Source organism: Podarcis vaucheri (assembly GCF_965113315.1).
Source record: "Podarcis vaucheri genome assembly, chromosome: 17".
NCBI classification, from domain to species: domain Eukaryota; kingdom Metazoa; phylum Chordata; class Lepidosauria; order Squamata; family Lacertidae; genus Podarcis; species Podarcis vaucheri.
The window spans coordinates 5,566,338-5,588,515 of NC_138755.1; the positions used below are offsets into that span (position 1 = coordinate 5,566,338).

At 47.8% G+C, this 22,178-nt stretch overlaps 1 protein-coding gene and 1 long non-coding RNA gene across 5 annotated transcripts in view; one reads left to right on the top strand and one right to left on the bottom strand.

The window, feature by feature from the left end:
- The window catches only part of LOC309522359, a 205,901-nt gene that overhangs the window by 92,492 nt on the left and 91,231 nt on the right, over positions 1 to 22,178 (top strand). The window lies entirely within an intron of this gene.
- Positions 1,340 to 22,178, bottom strand: part of MAGIX (MAGI family member, X-linked) — a 41,379-nt gene continuing 20,540 nt past the window's right edge. For 3 of the 4 annotated variants that reach the window (XM_082205426.1, XM_082205425.1, XM_082205428.1), the window contains 5 exons: positions 11,916 to 12,065; positions 11,571 to 11,653; positions 9,310 to 9,453; positions 8,361 to 8,499; positions 1,340 to 5,007 (listed from right to left, as the gene is read on the bottom strand). In XM_082205426.1, the coding sequence (XP_082061552.1) occupies positions 4,508 to 5,007; positions 8,361 to 8,499; positions 9,310 to 9,453; positions 11,571 to 11,653; positions 11,916 to 12,065 (1,016 nt within the window). In that variant the 3' untranslated portion in view covers positions 1,340 to 4,507. Of the gene's footprint in view, positions 5,008 to 7,552; positions 7,668 to 8,360; positions 8,500 to 9,309; positions 9,454 to 11,570; positions 11,654 to 11,915; positions 12,066 to 22,178 lie in introns of all 4 variants that reach the window. The other variant, XM_082205427.1, reaches the window with a different exon arrangement.

The window sequence follows — 22,178 nt, forward strand, 5'->3', positions numbered from 1 at the left end:
ACATTTCTCCAAGGAAAATAGGGATGTCCTATTCCACAACAATAATCTTATTATTTATACCCTGCCCATCTGACTGGCTTGCCCCAGTCACTCTGGGCAGCTTCCAACATATATTAAAACATAAAAACTGTTTGCTGTTTCGCTGTTGTTCTTTCACAGGACTGAAGCTGGATTGGGGGATTTCTTATCATCTGCAAACTACAGCTCACCTTATCGCTCTTGATTCATTCAGTGAGTTCACCAGGCCTAAGCAGTGATTTTTCCATCCCTGAAAAGGGTTCAGAACCTCAATCATGAATTATGCAGTTTGAGGAAGCAAAGACAATAAATCGAAAGCAATTTTAAAAACAAAATCAGAATCTTTTAATTGATAGATTTTATAAGATTTATTTATTTTTTTTAAAAAAGAACATTTCCTATGGCATAACTGCACTGCCAGACATATCTAAAGCAATTTCTTGTGTCACTGACATTCCCACCTCCACCCAAATGGCACCTGCACAATTATTCAAAAGCACAGGAGCCCCGCCCCCCTATTGAATCAGGTTAGCCAAAAGCCAGCTATTTCCCCATCTGGAACAGTAGAAGAACCAACTTCAGCCCTTGCAAGTGGGGGTTCAACCAGGGCAGGTCCTAGAGCCTTAAGACTCTCATGTCATGCATTGCTTAAAACTGTGGGTTGGGGTTGCAGAATGCTTCTGAGCATGTGAAGTGAGCCTTTCCTTCTCACCTCTGAGATGACCCACTCCTATAAATGCACCAGGAAATAGGTGCCAGGATACTTTGATGCAGCCTCCAGGAAGAAGTGTGACCCAGCACCTCTTTGCCCATTGTGTGGGTGATAGTATTGCATGATAAGATAGCTTCTGGGGCTTTGCATGGTGGGTTTTGAGCTTGAATGCTGGGTCCACTGAAGGCCTCCTGAATGCAATGGGGCTGGGCTTCTTAGGTGTGCCATGGCCTTTGACATGCATATCCCCATGGGTTTGTCTTACATGTGCCCATTTATGTGAATTCCCCCACCCCAGTGTTGTATAAAGCCAGAAGCCCTGCCAATAGTTTATCCAAATGCACCCTGTGGACACATGCACATTTCATGTCAGTTCATGTTTTGCATACAGCATGCAATGCGTATGACCTCCCACCCCCCACCCTCCCCAGACAAAGGGTGGTGACACAAGGCACAATTTTGGCCTGTGTGCCCCAGGATTGTGCTAGCACCACCTCCGGATATGCTGTGAAGTGTCTGTGCACAGATATATATCAGAGAAGGAACTGAGAGCTAAACAGGAGATGCAATGTGAAACCACATTTTTTAAAAAAAAAAAGTAGTGAGAAATTTAGATTGTAAATTTCTCTCATTTTTATTCCATCACGCCACCTGCAAAGAAAACCTAGGAGTGTGCTGTCTCTTTACCCCACAATCCTTTACCAACACAACAACCCCATGTTTGCTGTGCCTTTGCAGAACAGAAGGCCAAACGATGCTCACTAGTAGGAGCAAACGGTGCCCATGATTGATTAGGAGAAGCTGAAATAACTTGCCTGGGACAATACATTCTCCTTTGCCAATTAACAGGAATCTATATATTATACTTGTTTTCATAGCATCGGGTGGTGGCATGTCTGGGTGTGCGCATGGCACAGAAATACATGGCTCTTCTGAGCCACAGGCATCCCGTATGGCATGCGAAGTCTGTGTTTTAGCGCATGAGGGCTCTCATGCACACCGTGGTTGGCACTAGCAGAGTGAAGAGGACCCTTGCATTCTGAGCGGCTGGGCATGGACCACCAGCCCATGCAATCGTGGGATGGCTTGAGGCACCAGTGGAGTGGAAAGGTCCGTGAGGCTGGTGGACCACTGCACAGCCTGAGGGAAGAAGAATGAACTGTGGCGAAGGGGCAGCGAAGGGGAGTTGGTTCAGCAGCAGAGTGGCACAGACCACACTGCGCAGTCTTGGAAAGTGATGTGATAAGGGATACTAGGCCGGTGGTTTTCAAATCATGCTCCAGAGGTTTCCTCAGAAGCACGCAAGTCTTCTGGGAGAAGATCAGTCATGGCAAAAGAGGCTGCCCCTGAATTGCCCACTCCAACCAATTGTCAACTTCCCTGCAAAGGAGGAGTGTTGGGCATGTTCCAGCAATGTGCTTTGTTTGTGTGGGGTAACTGACTGCATGCCCTAAAGTAATTCTACAGAATCCTCTGAAACATGTGGGCTTTTCAAAAAAACAACAACAGGTGCTTAGGGGTTCCTTAGTAGATGAGTCACTATGGAATGGGTTTGTTTGTTGATCTGTTGCAATTATACCCAAGGAGCTCAAAGCACCGTACCTAGTTCCTCCCTGCTATTTTATCCTCACAGCAAGCCTGAGTGATAAAGGTAAAGGTAAAGGGACCCCTGACCATTAGGTCCAGTTGTGGCTGACTCTCAGGTTGCGGCGCTCATCTTGCTTTATTGGCCGAGGGAGCCGGCATACAGCTTCCGGGTCATGTGGCCAGCATGACTAAGCTGCTTCTGGCGAACCAGAGCAGCGCATGGAAATGTCATTTACCTTCCCACCGGAGTGGTACCTATTTATCTACTTGCACTTTGACGTGCTTTTGAACTGCTAGGTTGGCAGGAGCAGGGACCAAACAACGGGAGCTCACCCCGTTGCAGGGATTCAAACCACCGACCTTCTGATCAGCAAGCCCTAGGCTCTGTGGTTTAACCCACAGCACCACCCGCGTCCATCCTGAGTGATAGGTTAGGTTGAAAGATAATGAGTTGCCCAAGGTCACCCAGAGATTTGAACCCTGGGCTCCCCAACACTCTAACTGATACTGAGCCACAATGGATTTTGTGAATGGAACATTGAGTCAGCGGTTTTCAAACGATCAAGTCTCAGGGAAACCCTTTCCCGTTAACTAACTGCTGACAGACTTCCAGTGTGCCTCCCACAGAACATTCTGGGCTTGTTGGCAGCACTGCACCTTCGGTTTGTGCCAAGTACCGATGAGACCCGTTGGATGCAGTCACTGCCTTGTGCAAATTGAGAGCAGCCTAGAACAGCAGCAGGAAAATGGATGTGGATGGAGGGCCAGTCGCAGCAGCCACCTGTCAGTCACCTGGTGTCAGGTGATCCAGAGGTGGCACACCCCCTCCATCAGCCGCATTGACAGTGGCCAGCTCCACCCTGCTGTCAGTCACCTGACGTCTGATAATATTAATTTTGAAGGGATGCGGGTGGCGCTGTGGTCTAACCCACTGAGCCTCTTGGGCTTGCTGATTGGAAGGTCGGTGGTTCGAATCCCTGTGACAGGGTGAGCTCCCATTGCTCTGCCCCAGCTCCTGCCAACCTAGCAGTTCGAAAGCATGCCAGTGCAAGTAGACAAATTGTGGGATGTGAAACACAAGAGCAGTCAAGTACAATATCCCTAGAGAGGACATAAAAGGGGATGTCTGGACCAGCCAGTCGGAACTTCCTGTTTCTCCTAGGCTGGGACAGACTTCCTCTGCACGTGACTAGAGGTGGGTGTGAATTCACCTGCCCAGGTAACAAAAGAGCAGGACTGGTCAGCCATCTCTCTCTCTCTCTCTATGACTACATTCATCAAAGAAGCAACATCTGCTTAGCCTAAGATGCTTTCTAAGGGAAATTACCAATGAAACTTATTTTAGAGGCTTTAGCGAGCCTGAGCAAACGCATCCGCTGTGCAAGTTTAAAAGGGGAATGTTACTCTGCTAAATTATAGAACTTGTTAACACAAGTTGGAAAGGATATAATCAAACAACATATCCTCTCCTGCATCCCTGAACACAAATTTTAATTGGGGGCCACAAAGGAAGAATAAGGAGTGTACCCTAAGCGCACTTCCGATTCCTGCCTTTGCAGACAAAAGTTGACCTTTTAAAAACCTGGTGCTTTCTTCTGTCGCTGTAAGCCATAGTCTGAAGTTTCCTGTGCCTGACATCATATATAAAATAGGCCTGGCTGACCATTAGGCTGCAGGTTCGCCACCACTGCCCTGGGACATGGCCACCATCCCTCCTCTGGCGCTAGGCATTGCAGGGTAGGCAATCATGGGCAAGCCCATTTTCTGTCTGCCATTATGGATCTTCTCCCTGGAGAAAACTTCTCATAACGCCCCCTGGGATCTTCGCAACGCAGCTTCAGTAGCACTGCAATAGGTTCTAGTCCGCCCAGGGCAGGGGGCTGGCTGCATAAGGGATGTTCCCACCGCAGTCCTTGGGAGCGGCAGAAGCAGCAGCAAAACGGAAGATTGCCTCGCAGAATCCCAAGGAAGGTGGGGAAGGAGGCTTGTGTTTGTGTTGAATCATTGCATAGTATGGATGGGGGCCGGGGAGCGCAAGACGGAAGCTGCCGTTGCATAGTACGAATACGGGGAGCGGGCAAAGGAAAGGAAAAAAGAAAATCATATTGCATAGTCCGGATGGGGGTGGACAGGGCCATTTCCCCAGGCACTGAGTAGTTCTGCGTTGCGGAGCCGCAAAGAGTGCTGGGCTTAGCTGCGCCTCTTCACCTCCATGCTCTTCCCTCTTTCCGAGTCCCCCTTTTGCTCTTCCTCCTCCCCCTGGCCCATGCAGACGCCCCACAGAGCCCGCGACAGGCGCTCCTTGCTGGGCACCAGCCAGGGACCAGGGACCAGGTCTGAGCGCAGCTTCCTGCTTGGCCTGGGGGAGAGGAGCTTGCAGCTGTCCCCTCCTCCCTCCACGCCCTTCCCTTGCTCCCGCAGCCCCCAGCCCCCTTCTCCATCTTTGTCTTCCTCCCCTGGAGCCTTGGTGGAGCTGCGGTGCGGCCAGCTAGGCTGCCGGGCTTTGGGGAGCTGGAGCTGGAGCCGCTGCTTGTTGCTGGGCGATGCCTCCCGACTGCCCCCGTCACAGGGGGGCTGACCCAGATATTGGGGGCCCCCAGGCGGGTTTGCTCTCCGGTGCCGGTGCCTGCCTTTGTCCTCGGTCTCCGCCACCTGCTGCAACCGGGCAGGGCTCTGACTGTACTCTCGGTCTGGAGGGAGAAAAACACAGAACAGGAGAGATTAGACCCTGCAGACATCCCTCCTCAGCAGACATAGGCAAACTTTGGCCCTCCAGATGTTTTGGGACTACAACTCCCATGATCCTCAGCTAATAGGACCAATGGTCAGGGACGATGGGAGTCCCAAAACATCTGCAGGGCCGAGTTTGCCTATGCCTGGTATAAGGCAAGGTGGGCTGCGTGGAGTGGGTGGGTCTTTGGTTTTGTTTTGAAAAAGGAGACAAAAGAAGAACCTCTCATCCCAAGCTACACCCTGCCTTGGGGGTAAAGTTGCCAAGATTTGATTTCAAAATGCTGGCATTCTGGGCAAGGCCAGGCAGGTAGCGCCAGGGCGGGCAGATACTGGTGGGGTGGAGACAGGACAGAATGTGGAATGCGGCTGCCTCTCCATTATCTAAAATAATCACCAGCTATATTTTAAAAATACTCCTTGAAGCAGGCTTCCTCAGCCGCGGCCCTCCATATGTTTTTGGCCCACAACTCCCACAATCCCTAGCTAGCAGGACCAGTGGTCAGGGATGATGGGAATTGTAGTCTCAAAACATCTGGAGGGCCGCCTTTGAGGAAGCCTGCCTTGGAACTACGCTGTGGAGCTCCAGCGTCCAATTCTGCCCAGGAATCCACATCCCTCAGGATACTCTGATACGACCCATCATCTCTGAAACCTTAGGGCAGCCTTCCTTGACCTTTGGTCCCCAGGTATTGTTGGACTACATCGCCCATCATCCTTGACCATGGGGCCATGCTGGCTGGGGATGATGGGGGTTGTAAAAAGGTAAAGGGCCCCCTGACCATTAGGTCCAGTTGTGGCCGACTCTGGGGTTGCGGCACTCTTCTTGCTTTACTGGCCGAGGGAGCCGGCGTACAGCTTGCGGGTCATGTTTCCTGCTTGGCAGGGGGTTGGACTCGATGGCCCTTGTGGTCTCTTCCAACTCTATGATTCTATGATTCTATGTGGCCAGCATGATTAAGCCGCTTGTGGCGAACCAAAGCAGAGCACGGAAACGTTGTTTACCTTCCCGCCGGAGCAGTACCTATTTATCTGCTTGCACTTTGACGTGCTTTTGAACTGCTAGGTTGGCAGGAGCAGGGACCGAGCAATGGGAGCTCACCCCGTCGCAGGGATTCAAACCGCCGACCTTCCAATGGGCAAGTCCTAGGCTCTGTGGTTTAACCCACAGTGCCACAAACAATTTATGGGGACTCAAGATTGGGGAGAGGTCTGCTGTTTTCTGGGATCTCCCTGAGAGCTCCCTGGGGTTTCTTCTACTGCCCTTTGAGGTCTCCAGATTGGATCGAGGCTCTAGGAGTATGAGAACTTCCCTCTGCAATGTTTTCCACTGAGAAGGCCTCTCTGCCCCACCAGTTTAAAGTGGTTCAGCTGTTGTGGCTTCCCTCCAAGGAACCCTGGGAAGCGTCCTCACACCTCCCAGGCTGCCTTCCTGCCCTCTGGGCTTCTAGAGGCAGGATCCTACCCAAATTTCCCTTTTGCCTTGGGGGTGCCACCACAGGCCAGCTTGGCAACATGGAACTTGGGCGGTTTGTGTATCTCCTAGCTGGGCTGGAGGGAGGCTTCTGGGACAGGGGAGGAGCTAGGTGGGTACAGCAAGTTGGAAAGAGGTTTGGGGAGGAATCCAGTATTACATAGACAGGTCTATAACGTTTCACAACGTGCTAATATGTGGAGGAGGAATCCCAGACAAATCAGTGAGAAATGGAAAATGGAGGAGGCAACCAGAGGCAATGGTAGCTATGGCCAGGGCATACGGAAAAAAACCACAATTCTGCACTGTGAAAGCTGAATTATGCAAGCGTGAATATTTAGATTGCATAATTTATTCTGTTTCTACTAGCCAATGGCCTCCGCAAGGCACAGAAGTACGTATCTGCCTTTAAAGTCTTTTTTTTTAGCAAGCACTATCCGCATGCTTTAAAGACGGTCTTCAAAACCCCAAGGGTAAGGAATTTGCTATTAAAAGAGAAATTATAATGTGTCACTCAGCCAAGACTTGTAATTTAACAAGTGATTGCAAGCGGGGAATTGGCTCTGTGACATTACAACCACCAACCAAGCACTACTTCTCGCGGCTGGCTTCTGCTATTTTAGCAACCAGCCCTGCAAAATGGAAGTATGTTTGGACAGAACGCACAGGTGCCCCCTTGCTATGAAAAGGGCACGTCTGTCTTCAGCCCAGGAGTCTGAAGCGGCTGCATTATGCAGCTCATACCAAAATTCTGCTCCTTTTCTGTACTTGTGCAGAACTGCAGAATACACACAGCTTTGGCTTGGTGGGGGGGAGGTCTGTTGGGGTGATGCTGGGGAAACAGGAGCAGGGAGACCAGGGAAGGGTCCTAATGTGGTGGTGGGAAGAGAGGGGAAGAAGGAGAGGTGGCTCCACCTGTTGCAAAGTTCTCATTGCTCTTGTTGTTTGAGGATGATTCCCTGGGAGACTATGGGAGAGAAAGGGACTGGGCTGAGTGGTTCTGCTGGTCCGGCTGGGGGCTGGACACCCACCATTTATGTTCGACCCGTCCCACGAGGCAGAAGCAGGGCTCCCCCCGGGGGGAGTTGGTCACGCAGAGAGCCAGACTGGCCAGCGGCTGCCCTGTGGGGCGGAGACAGATGGAGACTTTGGGGGCGGAGAGGAAGTGATAGGGAAGTTACAAGGCCAGCACAGACCGGGAGTAGGGGATGGAGCCATCACAGACCAGGAAGGCAAAGCAGACCAGAAAAGGTTAAGGTGAGGTTGGCACAGATTAGGCAGAGAAGTGGGGGGGGGGAGGGGGTCAGACAACACCATGAGTGGGTCGGGGTGGTGTATGGTGGGTCAGACGGACGAAGGACGGCAGGGCAGGAAAGAAAAAAGAAGAGGAGAGAGGGGTGAATATTGCAGACCCAGAACCTGTCTCTCTGCAGAGAAAAGGTGGGGAGTTTTGAAAATCTGTTTTGTCCTTAGTGTTAGTGTGTATACTTTTTATTGTTGTAAGCCCCTTTGGACAGATTTTGCTCAGAAAAACAGCATATAAGCATATTTTTAAAGAAACTGGGAGAAGTCCATTACAAGGCCTATCATCCTGGGTTACGGCACCTCTCTTGAAACAGAGAAACTAATCGTGGTTTTCTTCTTCTCCCTTAAGGGTTAGGGGGAAATTTGCTGGTGGGGCGGGGAGTGTGCCAGACTATTCCCACCTGAAATTTCCACCTGGGCCATCCCATCTCCCCTGTGATCATTTCTCACGTGTTGCATTAACCGTGGGGTCGGCTTGAGCCTATCTCTACTGTGGAGGAAGAGAGGGATGGGCAGAAAAGAACATGGACGTACCATAATCCGGAACGAACCCGTTGCCCCTCTTCAGCACCAGGCGTATCCGGCTTCCCCCGTTGCGGATGTGCTCCACAGCTTGAGCATGCGTCATTCCTGCTGTAGGCTCTCCGTTGATCTCTACCAGCTGGTCGCTCACCTGCCACGGTGTAAAACTCACCATCACTGCCAAGAGCTGGCTGGGGTTTTGCTTTGTTCTGGAGATTTCACAATGTGTTTCCACACATTGGATAGGCATGGTAATAATGGGCCTTCTCGGTAGTGGCGCCCGCCCTGTGGAACGCCTTCCCATCAGATGTCAAGGAAATAAACAACTATCTGACTTTTAGAAGACATTTGAAGGCAGCCCTGTGGCGGGAAATTTTTAATGTCTAATGTTTTACTATCTTCTATGTGCTGTAAGCCGCCCAGAGTAACTGGGGAAACCCAGCCAGATGGGCGGGGAAGAAGAAGAAGAAGAAGAAGAAGAAGAAGAAGAAGAAGAAGAAGAAGAAGAAGAAGAAGAAGAATAGTAAGGCTGAATGTAGAATATACTGAATATAGAATATGCACAGCTCCACACAGAACACACACATATTGCTGCCCATTCAGGGGAACCTGATAATCTCATTTTGCAGCATTAAAGTAACTCTTTTTGAGTGCTCAGAATGCTCTGCATGCATTATTCTTGCGTATTCTTTTTAAAGCGTGTCTGGTAGGCCAATATAATTATCTGGGGGGGGGGAATTGTGTTGAGGATTGGTGTCTTGCTTAAGGGTACTTAGCAAGTTCGTGGGTGATGGTAAAATTTGCACTGGGCACTTCCTGACTCACAGATCACATTTTTAGAGCAGAGCCACATTTCTGTCATGTTCCCGGTTGAGGCTCTCCCTAGTGGTTTCCCATTCAAGGAACGAGCCAGGTTTGCACTTGCCCGCAGCACTGGGTGTTCCCAGACCGCATCACATACCTGAATCTTGCCACACTGCTGGGCTGGTCCACCCTCCATGAGGGCCAAGACATAGATGTCCATGTTATATTCACTTCCGCCTCTCAAACTGAAGCCAAAGCCGCTGGGTCCTCGTTGCAGCTCCACAGAATATTGGCCAGTCTCCTGAAGAGAAGAGCGAGAAACCACAAAGGCAGGTATAAGGATTGCCCTGAGTTATTGTATCAGACTATGGGGTACAGCAAGGGCAGGGAAGCTGTGGCTCTCCAGTCCATCAGCCCCAGCCAGCACAGCAAATAGTCAGGGATGGTGGGAGCTGCAGCCAAGCAACACCTGCAGGGACACAGCTTCCCCATCCCTGTAGTGAAGCAACCTGTCTCCAAAAGCCATGGATGCTTTTGAGAGCTCACAAGTGTATGCGCCAAGTTACGGCTGACTTTGGGGGTTTATTGTGTGTTGGAAGGCCTGGTTGGGCCCTCCACCACTGTGGGGAGTCCCGACAGGGCTTTCCACGATCGCAGCCTAGTCCCCACATACTTTGGGGGGGAGCTGAGGTGTCCTCAGCCCCATAGAGTTGGCGCCTATGCTCACAAGGAAGGTTTGAGGGTGGTAGTCATCCCCCTTCTTGTAGTCTCCCCTCATCTGATACTCAAAGAGGAATACTGCCCTAGATCATGGCTGCTTCCACTTGGTTTGCATGGGCAACAGGTGTGAATAGTTGCAAATTTCCCCAGTCCTTTTTCAAAACTATCTAAAGGGCCTGCTCACACCTGAATGCAGGAGGTGGTGGAAGGTGCCTGCCTGTGGCATTAGGTTTGCAATGGTACATTCACACCTGCAAGTCACCAGTGCAGTTATGTGTGAGGGGCCAATGCCAAGGCATCGCCATACCTTGTGGTGGCGTTCCCACTTGGCTCAGAACTGAACCTGATCCAAACAGGTTCCAGCAACCTAATCCAAACTAGAATTTAGTGGTTCCTGAGTCATTATGTTAAAACGAAGCCATTTGCTCCTTTCTTCCACAGATTAGGATGCAGAGGTATCACAAGAGAAGCCTTCTCTTCCACAACCCAGATAGAAGGAAGTGAGGGGCAGGCATCCCTTGTAAAATATGACCCAGGATAAGGAACCGTGTCCAAAGAAAGAGATTAGCTGACTATGGTTTAGACTGACACAACACCCAATCAGATCACTTCATCTCTCGACGTACTAGTTCTTCTAGCTCATCTCTTCCCTGCCCATGATCCTGGAGGTAGAACAAAGCCATCGGGACAACCTGTAGCCATTCACATCTGAAGGCAGCCCTGTTTAGGGAAGCTTTTAATGTTTAACCTAGCAGTTCAACTGCCAACCTAGCAGTTCGAAAGCACGTCATGTGCAAGTAGATAAATAGGTACCGCTCCAGCGGGAAGGTAAATGGCGTTTCCGTGTGCTGCTCTGGTTCACCAGAAGCGGCTTAGTAATGCTGGCCACATGACCCAGAAGCTGTCTGCGGACAAACGCCGGCTCCCTCGGCCTATAGAGCGAGATGAGCGCACAACCCCAGAGTCGGTCATGACTGGACCTAGTGGTCAGGGTTCCCTTTAATGTTTAATATGTTATTGTATTTTAGTGTTTTGTTGGAAGCCACACAGAGTGGCTGGGGAAACCCAGCCAGATGGGCGGGGTATAAATAATAAATTATTATTATTACTATTACTATTACTATTACTATTACTATTACTATTACTATTATTATTTTCACCTCCTTTTAAAGCCCTCCAAGGTGGCTATTCCTACATTGTGTCGTAGCATAAATAAGTACTTCTGTTTGTCTGACCTGCCCCATGTTTATTACATTAATTTGTGGTTATTATAACTACTGCCAGGAGGTACGTGCTCCTTGACTGAGCGACACCCTTTCTCTTCACAACAGCCACCTTATAGGTCTGCCTTTCCCCTATACAAAGTGAAGTCTGTCCAGCTCCACCAATCCTGGATCTCTCACAGGCAGCAGAAGTGGAGCGGGCAAAGACAATGGAGCCCACAGGTCACTGCAGACACGAGAAACTGAGTGGCACACACAGGCCAGCAGGGAAGTAAGTGCAGAGCGCCAAGGGTGGAATCGGAAAAGGGTTGCAGGGCCAGTCCTTGCCTGGGGTATAGACCTGCCAGCCAGCCCTGACTCACCCTTCGCTCTAGCTCCATCCTCCCCCACTTCTGACCACCTTTCAAACCTAGCACCCAGAAGGCCCCTTCTCCATCCAGGGTCCCCAGCTACCCATTCCCAGGGTTTTCAATACCTGGAGCTGGGAGAGGCGGTAGGTGGGGCTTCGGGGACATTCGCCTACATCAATATCAGCTGTGTTCAAATCGCTGGAAACTCCTGGAAGTGAATCGAAAGAGTCAGCATGAGTCTCCACTGCCCCTTCCTTCCTTCCTTCCATCCATCCATCCATCCATCCATCCATCCATCCATCCATCCATCCATCCCTCAGCACCTGCCCTTCCTCCTCCCTCAGGCCTCCTTCTGCAATGCTCCCACCAACCCCCATTTTCTACCCTTGCTCGCCTTTCCCAGGCTCCCTTGCTCCTCACTTTATACCCCTCACCATCCTCTCCCCCAAAAGCCCGCTGCAATTGCTTACCTGCGTCCTTGCGATTCCGGACCCTCATCCGCACCCGGCTCCCCGCCTGCCGGAAGATGCCCCCGACATCGCCGTGGGATAGCCGCGCTAAGAGCCCACCATCTTCCTGATGAGAGGGACCCTCTTCTGGATGGGGCAACAGGGAGCTGGCTGGGAGGAGAGAGAGCAGATGGATCAAAGCATAGCCTCCCACTCTTTGGAGCTGTGGGTTCAACCACAGAGCCCAGGACTTGCCGATCAGAAGGTCGGCACTTCAAATCCCCGCGACAGGGTGAGCTCCCGTTGCTTGGTCCCTGCTCCTGCCAACCTAGCAGTTCAAAAGCACAAAGTGCAAGTAGATAAATAGGTACCACTCTGGCGGGAAGGTAAACGGAGTTTCCGTGCGCTGCTCTGGTTCGCCAGAAGCGGCTTAGTCATGCTGGCCACATGACCCGGAAGCTGTATGCCGGCTCCCTTGGCCAGTAAAGCAAGATGAGCGCCGCGACCCCAGAGTCGGCCACGACTGGACCTAGTAGACACGATTATCCCCAAGGTCCATTTGGGGACTCATTCTTCAGCCACAGCGCTGCTGGTGTGGCTGTTACTGGGAAATTGGAAGTGGGGTGAGAAACCTCCTCCCATGAACATTGCCTCTCCACAGTACAAGGCAAAGACAAAGAGCCTCTGCTGCCCATTAACAAATGTAGAAATTCACTGATAAATGTATCTATGTACTGGTTCAGTGGGAAAACTTTAGAAATTCATAAGAAATCACATCGTTGTATCGATCTTCTCAGTTCCAATGGCATTTAGGACGCAGGGAAGTGATGGCTAAGGGGAGGTGAGTGAGCCCACCATAATCCCCACATCAGCAGGGCCTTCCCAAGGAATCATGGCAGATGATATCCTGCCATGATGAGTGTCAGACCATCTCAATCACAAGGCCCACCCACCCCATAGTGGGATGAAGACCAGGCAAGACAAAGGGGTATATTTGACTTGACTCAGGTATGTGGGACAGGGGCATGCCTGGATCTCAGGTTCTACCTGAGGCCACATCTTTTCTGTCACATATCTATGATGTCTTGATGATGCATCCTGAGGTGTATTATGGGAAACTTTGGGAAACTTAAAATACGGATGTAACCATTGCTCAGGGCTTCTGGCCGCTTCATCTCTATAGTGGTGGGAAGCATTGTTGCAGCAATAAAGATCATGCCTACAGGCTGCTGTTTTGCTTCTGTCTCCTGGCTGAAGTCTCTTGCTTGTGATATAAGTAAAAAAAACCTGCTCCTTTTCCCTTATGGGGTACCCAAGAGCCCAAATAGAGTCCTTTTGTAGGTTCTCTATTGGCAGGAGAAAATAACAGAGACCAACCAGAGAATATTGCGAAGCAAAGCAGCTAGTAAGCCTGATCTTTATTGACTGTTGCAACAAGGTGCTCCCCTCACATGCAGGAAAGGAGGAACCCAGAACAATGGCACGCAAGGCCTTATATATCCATTTTGAAATTCCGTGCCCTGGAGCTCAAGGCCACCCCTCCATACATCATACATACATCACAGGAGGGGTGTAGCCCAAGACACCCCCCACAAACATCATACCGACATCACAGAAAAGACGTCCACAACAGAAATTTGAATGTTGTTGTTTTTCCTGTCTGCCAGGTTATCTGATAATGCCTTATCTGATTGCCTTTTCTGGGAGTTTGGCCATTCCTCTGAGATGGTAATTACTTAATTCCTGAGACAATGGGAAGGTTTTTTTCCATTTCCTCCTCTCCTTGCAGAGAAACATTTGGTCAGTTTGGGAGTTAAAATGGTTTCAGGACTGACTAAACAACAACAACAACACAGACCTTAAAATTCTTATAACACTTGTGACCCCCCCAACCTGAACCTATGGGAGTCAAGGTTAGGCAATTGCGGGGTGCGCCAATGACTCCCTTATCCAGGCCTGCTTTGGGTTAGGCTGCAAAGCAGCCGTGAGCGCTAAACCACCAGCTGAAGACGACTGCCTTGCAAAAGAGCCTCCTTCACCAAGAAACTCAGCTATGACCCAGCTGCCCCATGGATTATGGTCCCCATACCAGAATCTTCTGCCCATGAAGTCACATGAGTTGAGTGCCAGACTGGGAGTTCGAGAGGGAATTCACTTAAGAAATTCATCAGATGCGCCAGAGACAGAGAAGTTTAAAGGGTTAAAATCGAGATGTGGAAAATATGGAAACAGTGAGGAGAGACAGGACTGAGATTTGGAGATATGCTTCAAGGTCCAGACTATGGGAAGCCCCCCAAAATTAATAATTATAATTTGGAAGATAATTTGACCCTTTTTATTTTATTTTTTTATTTTTATTGGATTGTGATTTTGTGGCATCTGAATATAGACTGCATTTTTAATCAAGGCATATATTGGCTTATATCTTGATCAGGTTCCTAAATTAAATGGGCTTAGATTTTCAAAAGTATTCATGCCAGGCAGACCAGCTGCTTAAGAAAACACTGACAGTGTTTTCCTCCCAGACAAAGGGCCCCCCCCTTGATTTATAGCAGAAAACAATTCTCAAAGTCGTAAAAGCTGGAATTACAGACTGAGTGAGGACACTGACCTTACATGTTATAAAAAGGGCAGAGACCAAACATAATAAAACCGTTAAACTTGAGCCACAGGACAAAAGGCCAAGAGCACATGGCTGGCTAGAGAAGGGGGGGGGGGGAGTGTAAAAAGGGGAAGAGGCTTTTTCTCCTATTTTATTTTGAGGCTGTAAACTGTTTCTTCCTTTTTACTTTGAGGAAGTTTATCCTTCTAAAAAGCTATCTATGTTATGTATTAAATATATTGTCTTAAATGTAATTATGCAAAGGATTTAAGAAATGCTAGATTTCATATAGTTGTATTTAGCCCCCCTTGTCAGACAAGAGACGCCAAAACGAGCCCGCATGACAGATGGCTGTCAGACCTTTGTTTAAAGACCTCCAAAAGGAGATATTTCATTGATGATGCATGAGAATATGAACCCAAGGTCTCTGACATCTGTTCAAGATAAAATTTTAAAATTATTAACCATCTGTTTTGGAGGGCAAGGAAGACAAGAGGTGAGCTGGTAATTAAGATTCCTTGTTGAGACACATGTAAGATATATTACTACTTATTTGTCATTTATAGATGTAACAATATATAGCTCTTTGTGTTCCATATAAGGACAGGAGGATATGGGTGTATCTCTTAGAATTAATTATAGCAATCAGCCAATAGGAAATCCAACCAGGCTGATTGAACAGAGGCAGCCACAGGAGGAGCAAAGGGGGCTGGATTAAGGGAATATAAGTGCTGGCCATAATGGCAGGAGACCAGGCCAGAGCTTGGTAACCATATACCACTGTGCCTCTTATTTATTTGTCTGACAAATAAATTATTTTTTTAATTTCTCTGTTGCTGCGTTGAATATTTCATTCCAGCTAAGCGTTAACCACAAGCAGGGTGCTACATTTTATGGTGCCTGCGACTCGGATAAGTGGTCTGCTGGAACGCAGCCCCTTCGCCTTACTGGACGGGGTACAAGAGAGAGGACAACTGATTGCCTACCCAGCGCGCACTGGAAAAATTTTTTCCAGGGGAACGCAGCAGTCTCGTCTGTCTGATACCCTGCCCACTGACGGCGACGGACCGGGGGGAACCAGAGAAATAAACAGGGAACCAGCTAAGGGTAAGTGCACTAAGGGGTTTTGGCCCTCCAATTAATTGGGAGGAAGAGAAGTCCTGATCAAACTTCTGCGTCTCAGTAAAGGGGAACTGAGTACGCTAGGTGGCTGGGTACATCAGATGGTGATCTGGTGTAGGGAAAAGGGAAGATTGGGAGGTAGAGTATGGTTGAAGTATCTGGCGCATTGCATGTGTGAGAAAGTACAATGTGTAGCTGACCTAAGTGTGGAGTGAGTACTACTTCGTTTCCCAGTAAGGTGTGTGTGTGAGTGACTGAGTGGATACTTCACAGGGCCATACAATGGGAGTTGGGGGTTCAAAGGGGGGAAATACACCTCTTAAATGTATGTTAAATAATTTTAAGAAAGCCTTCTCAGGGGCATATGGAGTCAAAATGACGCCAGAGCGCCTGAGAACGTTATGTGAACTAGAGTGGCCGAAACAAAATACTGGATGGCCATCTCAAGGAACCTTTGATATAAATTTAGTAAGCAAACTTTGGCCTAACATCGCCAAAGAAACTGGAGGGTGCCCAGAACAATTTTCATATATAGATTCCTGGCTGAGCACATTAAATAAAAATCCTCCATGGATAAGGGAATGCAAAGTCCAACGATGCAAATTATTGGCTGTAAAAGCCGAAGCTAGGAAAGGAATCTTGCCAAATAAACTCAAACCCATTTTTGAGGGACCAGAGGAAGAGGTGCTTCTATCTCCACCCTATGCTCCACATCGAAGGGAGCCTAATTCAAACCCTCCACCAGTTGTAACCCCAAGGCAAGAAAGTGGAACGAATAATGGGGGTGGAGTCACAGAACTTGATTCCTTGATAGATTATGATAAATATCTTCAGGAGGCATTGGAGTCCTATAATGAAGCCCAAGCAGAAGTGGTTATTCCACCTGTGAGTCCCAGTAGAACTCCATCTACAGTCTCTTTTAGTGGAATAACTGATTGCCTACCCCAAACCCCTGTACATCCAAGTCCTAGAGAATTATTACAGAAGTTACAGGGAGACCTTAATCGGTCAGCAAGCAATACAGCCAGGCGTATAAAGCTGCTAAAAGAACGCCTTGGGACAAATACCATCCCCTATGATTTGAGGCCCCTAGAGCAAAGCGAAGAGAAAGGTCACGTAGTAGCCCCTCTTAGAAGAGTATTTGATGCACTTGAGGAGCCTGTGCTGGTTAATGGGCAACCCGGACCACGGCCACCTCGAACTTCGATCCTCCAGTACATTCCATTCACAACTACGGATCTGATGAATTGGAAAACACCCCACCTTTCGCAGAAAAACCTCGGGCTATGATGGACTTGGTGACTTCAATAGTAAATACTCATAGTCCTACTTGGACAGATTGTCGCCAGCTCCTGAATACTCTCTTCACCACTGAGGAAAGGAGAGACATAATTGAAAAGGCACAGATATATTTGCGTGAGCAGGCCAGAGTGGGAAATATTTATAATATTGACCGTCATCTCCAGGACAACTTTCCCTTGGAAGATCCTAATTGGGATCCAAACAATGCAATTCACCTGGCCAGGCTTAACACCTACTGCCAGATGCTTGTGCAAGGTATCTGCAGGGCATGCCAGAAGCCCACTAATATGTCTAAAGTCTCAGGAGGGTAGACGTGTTACCCATAACACTGTTTCGTGTTCGGTGCACACCCACAAAAAGACTTAAGTTGTCACCTTTTGAGCTCCTGTATGGGAGGCCGCCCTCCTTTGTTCAGGATATTCCAACTGACCTCAAACAAATAGGAGACCATGCGACACAGGGACAAGTGCAATCTCTCTCCCGTGTTTTTGTCTCTCTCCCGTGTTTGTTTGTTTGTTTGTTTTTCTTAACAGGTGGGCCCTCGAGCGCACGCCGTGCAGCATTGCCGTGCCGATTCATCAGCTCCAGGCTGGCATAGCATATGGGTGAAAGAGTGGAAACGTGATCCACTTGCACCTAAGTGGCGTGGACCTTACACCGTCTTGCTCTCTACTCCAACAGCGGTGAAGGTAGCTGAGGTGACCCCCCTGGATTCATCACTCCCGTTTGAAGAAGTCCGAAGGCAGTTGGACGTGCAAAGGTGACCCCTCTAATCCTTTAAAACTGACTCTCTCCAAAAACCCCTGTATCTAGCCCTACGGGCAACGGGCTAGGTCACGGGCAACATTAGACGACCGGCCTGCTGCAGCCACAACACTGGAAGCTGGCTGACCTGCGCACGCCTGAAGCTTGAGGAGCGTCTGAACCAGAGACTGTGAGCGGAAAGATTCTCTTATACAATTGATTGACTGCCCCCTTGTGGAACAATTATCAGAGATATTACACATTGGGGATCCTTGGGATATATGTTTTGGTCTTGGTGGTTCCCCATTTCTGTCACTGGGGGAATTATATTGGGACTAATATTTATTTGCTATCACAATAAGGTAATCTTTTGTGAAAGGAATGCATATGCTAGACATCAACATGATTTTATTATTAATCCTGATCCCTTGGGAAGGGGAAGGGTCCTTGAATCTGACCAAATTTGCTAAATATGGATTCCGCTATGACCACAATATGTGGGTAGGTTTAGCTGAAATGGTAGCCAATGTTGCAAATAGGACCAATTGCCTTGTTTGCTCTCTTGGGCCAGATGATTCAGAGGGAGGTATGCCCTTATTACCGATACCATTAGATGCCATTGGTATGGTAAGCGAAATGCCACACCAAACAGAAATACAGAATTTCCCCGGATGGAACTCAACTAAACCATTACGAGTTATACCTGTACAAGGGGAATTCTGTGTACATAAATCATCAGATGCAGCTGATTCTACCATGATAGGCTCTTCTCATTGTCACTATACTTGGGATAATATTAAGAATACCTGGGCACACGGTACTACCTATCGAACTCGGAATGCCTTGCCCTGTGCACCTCCTTTTATTCATGCATGGAAAGTTGTATGGAACATAACTGTGACAGAAAAAGGCAATCTAACATACTGCACTGTGAACTCTCTACCTCTTTTGCTATTTCGCCTTCTGTACTCCACATACCAAAAACCTCAGACCCGATGGTTGTGGTGGATATGTGGAGAATGGGCATACAAGAAACTCCCCTCCAAATGGAGTGGGACTTGTTTCCTGGGGTATTACCACCAATGTGGATTATGCCCACTAATTTGGCCAAGCGTACACGAAGAAACGCTGATATTTCTCATATAGCAGGAGGAAGTACCCAAAGTTGGAGCGGTACTGATGATTGGCCACCAGAGCGCATTATAGCCTATTATGATCCTGCCTCCTGGAATCCTGGTGAGCTCATACAAGGGGCACGGGATCCTATTTATAATCTAAAGAGAATAATTCGATTGCAAGCAGTAGTGGAACTTGTAACCAATGTAACGGCCCAGAGTTTGAGACATTGCATAACAGCTGGATGAAAGTAGAGCCGTCATTTTGCAGCTGTAAATGGGAATGGATTATGTACTTGCCAAGCAGGGAGCCCTATGTGGAGTCTTGAACTTGACAGGGAATGCCTGTTGCTTTAACATTTCAGATAATGGTGAGGCAATCCGTGTGTTGGCCACAAAGATGGAAAGTATAGCACATGTCCCAGTACAAACATGGGAAGGATGGGATATGGGATGGCTCACCAATTGGTTACCTAAAAGGGATACTATTGTCTTGCTTGTTTTTCTTGACAGTAGTAGTGATGGTTTTATGTATGATGCCATGTATCATTTCATGTTTTAGAAGTACAATTAGCAAGATGATTTCGAATGAAACTCTACCTCATATCATGGCCCTATACAGAGCTTTAACTCAGGAATATGATGAAGTTCAAGCTATCAAGGATTCTTGGTGGCAAGGTCCTTGAGCTTGAAAGGGGGGAATGTGGCATCTGAATATAGACTGCATTTTTAATCAAGGCATATATTGGCTTATATCTTGATCAGGTTCCTAAATTAAATGGGCTTAGATTTTCAAAAGTATTCATGCCAGGCAGACCAGCTGCTTAAGAAAACACTGACAGTGTTTTCCTCCCAGACAAAGGGCCCCCCCCTTGATTTATAGCAGAAAACAATTCTCAAAGTCGTAAAAGCTGGAATTACAGACTGAGTGAGGACACTGACCTTACATGTTATAAAAAGGGCAGAGACCAAACATAATAAAACCGTTAAACTTGAGCCACAGGACAAAAGGCCAAGAGCACATGGCTGGCTAGAGAAGGGGGGGGGGAGTGTAAAAAGGGGAAGAGGCTTTTTCTCCTATTTTATTTTGAGGCTGTAAACTGTTTCTTCCTTTTTACTTTGAGGAAGTTTATCCTTCTAAAAAGCTATCTATGTTATGTATTAAATATATTGTCTTAAATGTAATTATGCAAAGGATTTAAGAAATGCTAGATTTCATATAGTTGTATTTAGCCCCCCTTGTCAGACAAGAGACGCCAAAACGAGCCCGCATGACAGATGGCTGTCAGACCTTTGTTTAAAGACCTCCAAAAGGAGATATTTCATTGATGATGCATGAGAATATGAACCCAAGGTCTCTGACATCTGTTCAAGATAAAATTTTAAAATTATTAACCATCTGTTTTGGAGGGCAAGGAAGACAAGAGGTGAGCTGGTAATTAAGATTCCTTGTTGAGACACATGTAAGATATATTACTACTTATTTGTCATTTATAGATGTAACAATATATAGCTCTTTGTGTTCCATATAAGGACAGGAGGATATGGGTGTATCTCTTAGAATTAATTATAGCAATCAGCCAATAGGAAATCCAACCAGGCTGATTGAACAGAGGCAGCCACAGGAGGAGCAAAGGGGGCTGGATTAAGGGAATATAAGTGCTGGCCATAATGGCAGGAGGCCAGGCCAGAGCTTGGTAACCATATACCACTGTGCCTCTTATTTATTTGTCTGACAAATAAATTATTTTTTTAATTTCTCTGTTGCTGCGTTGAATATTTCATTCCAGCTAAGCGTTAACCACAAGCAGGGTGCTACAATTTGATATGTTAATTGGATGTTTTTTATTGGAAAATTAATAAAAATGATTTAACAAAAGAAAAAGAAAGTCATTAGAAGCAAGATAACTTATCTGATGGGACAGCCCCCAGTAAATGGTATAAAGAGGCATCATGACTCTGGCAGGGGAGGCAGAACACAGCTCCCATGGCTAGTAGCCTTCAATAGCCTTCTCCTTCAAGAACCTGCCTATTTTAAAGACATTCCAGTTGGCCATTGCTTCCTGTTGTGGCAGTGAGTTCCATAGTCTAACATTGCACTGCGTCTACCCAATAACATTGGTCTCAGTCTGCCGGGAAATTTTCTCACCCAAAGCTGCTAATCATACATGCGTTTTGAATCACCTCACTTATCACTTGGGAATCTTCCTTTGCATCGCCAAAGCTCACAAATTGTGCTTTTCTCACTTTAAATATCTTTGCATCCCCTTGAGCTTATGTGGAAGAAGATTCTCCCCAATCTGCCTGCTCTGGATGCTGATCTCCACTGCCTTGTGACTTGACCGAGATGCAATCGGACTCTCTGTTCTCCATCGAAACTGGCCGGAACAGGAGAGGGACTTGGCAGCTTCACTGATGCCTGAACACTTCTTTTTTTCTTTAAAAAAAATCTGTGCAATACTGTGTGCACCAGCAAGGTTACGCATGCATGTCCTTGAAGGGTCAACACCCCTCCCCGTCCTCCTGGGGATGACAGCCACAACGGTGGCAGGGAAAGGGGTAGAAAGCAGGTGAGTGACAAGGCTATTCCTCCAGTCTTGTCCAGTTCCTAGAAGAGCAGACTGGGGGAAAGTGAACAAAAACAGGATAGCTGGAACACTATCTAGTTTATAGGGAGATAAAAGTTAAAATGTGTTTCAGGAACAAAAAATATTATTTGTTTTCTTAAATTGCCCACTCAGAGTAGACTAAAATGTATGTGCCATTCTTAAGTACAAGATGAATGTGGCTTAAAAAGCTGTGTTTTCCAAGGAACTACAGCAGGGGTCAGCAAACTTGACCTTGTGGGTGGCCGCACTGTATTTTGAAGGGGGGGGAGAACAAATTCCTATGCCCCACAAATAACCCAGAGGTGCATTTTAAATAAAAGCACACATTCTACTCATGTAAAAACATGCTGATTCCTGGAACGTTTACGGGCCGGATTTAGAAGGCGATTGGGCCGGATCCGGCCCCCAGGCTTTAGTTTGCCTACCCATGAACTACAGGATTGGTATGGACTGTGGCTCACATCATGAGTGTGGGGCTTCAAAAACAGGCAGTGGGAGCACACAGGATGTGGAGTATGGAAAGGTGAACATACCTGTAGTTCTTCTCTCCCCAAAATACTGAGAACAAGAGCTGCCTTTGAAACAAAAACAAGCATGTTCCAAAAATGTGCTTTCCCTTTCCACATACCCTGCCCTGAGTGTTGTTCCAGTCAATGTTTACTTGCCAGAACCTGAAAATTTAACTCAGTGCTAGGGCTCTCTCACAAGCAGACACACTTATGTCATGGAATCATAGAACTGAAGAGTTACAGAGTTGGAAGGGACCCTGACGGTCATCTAGACCAACCCC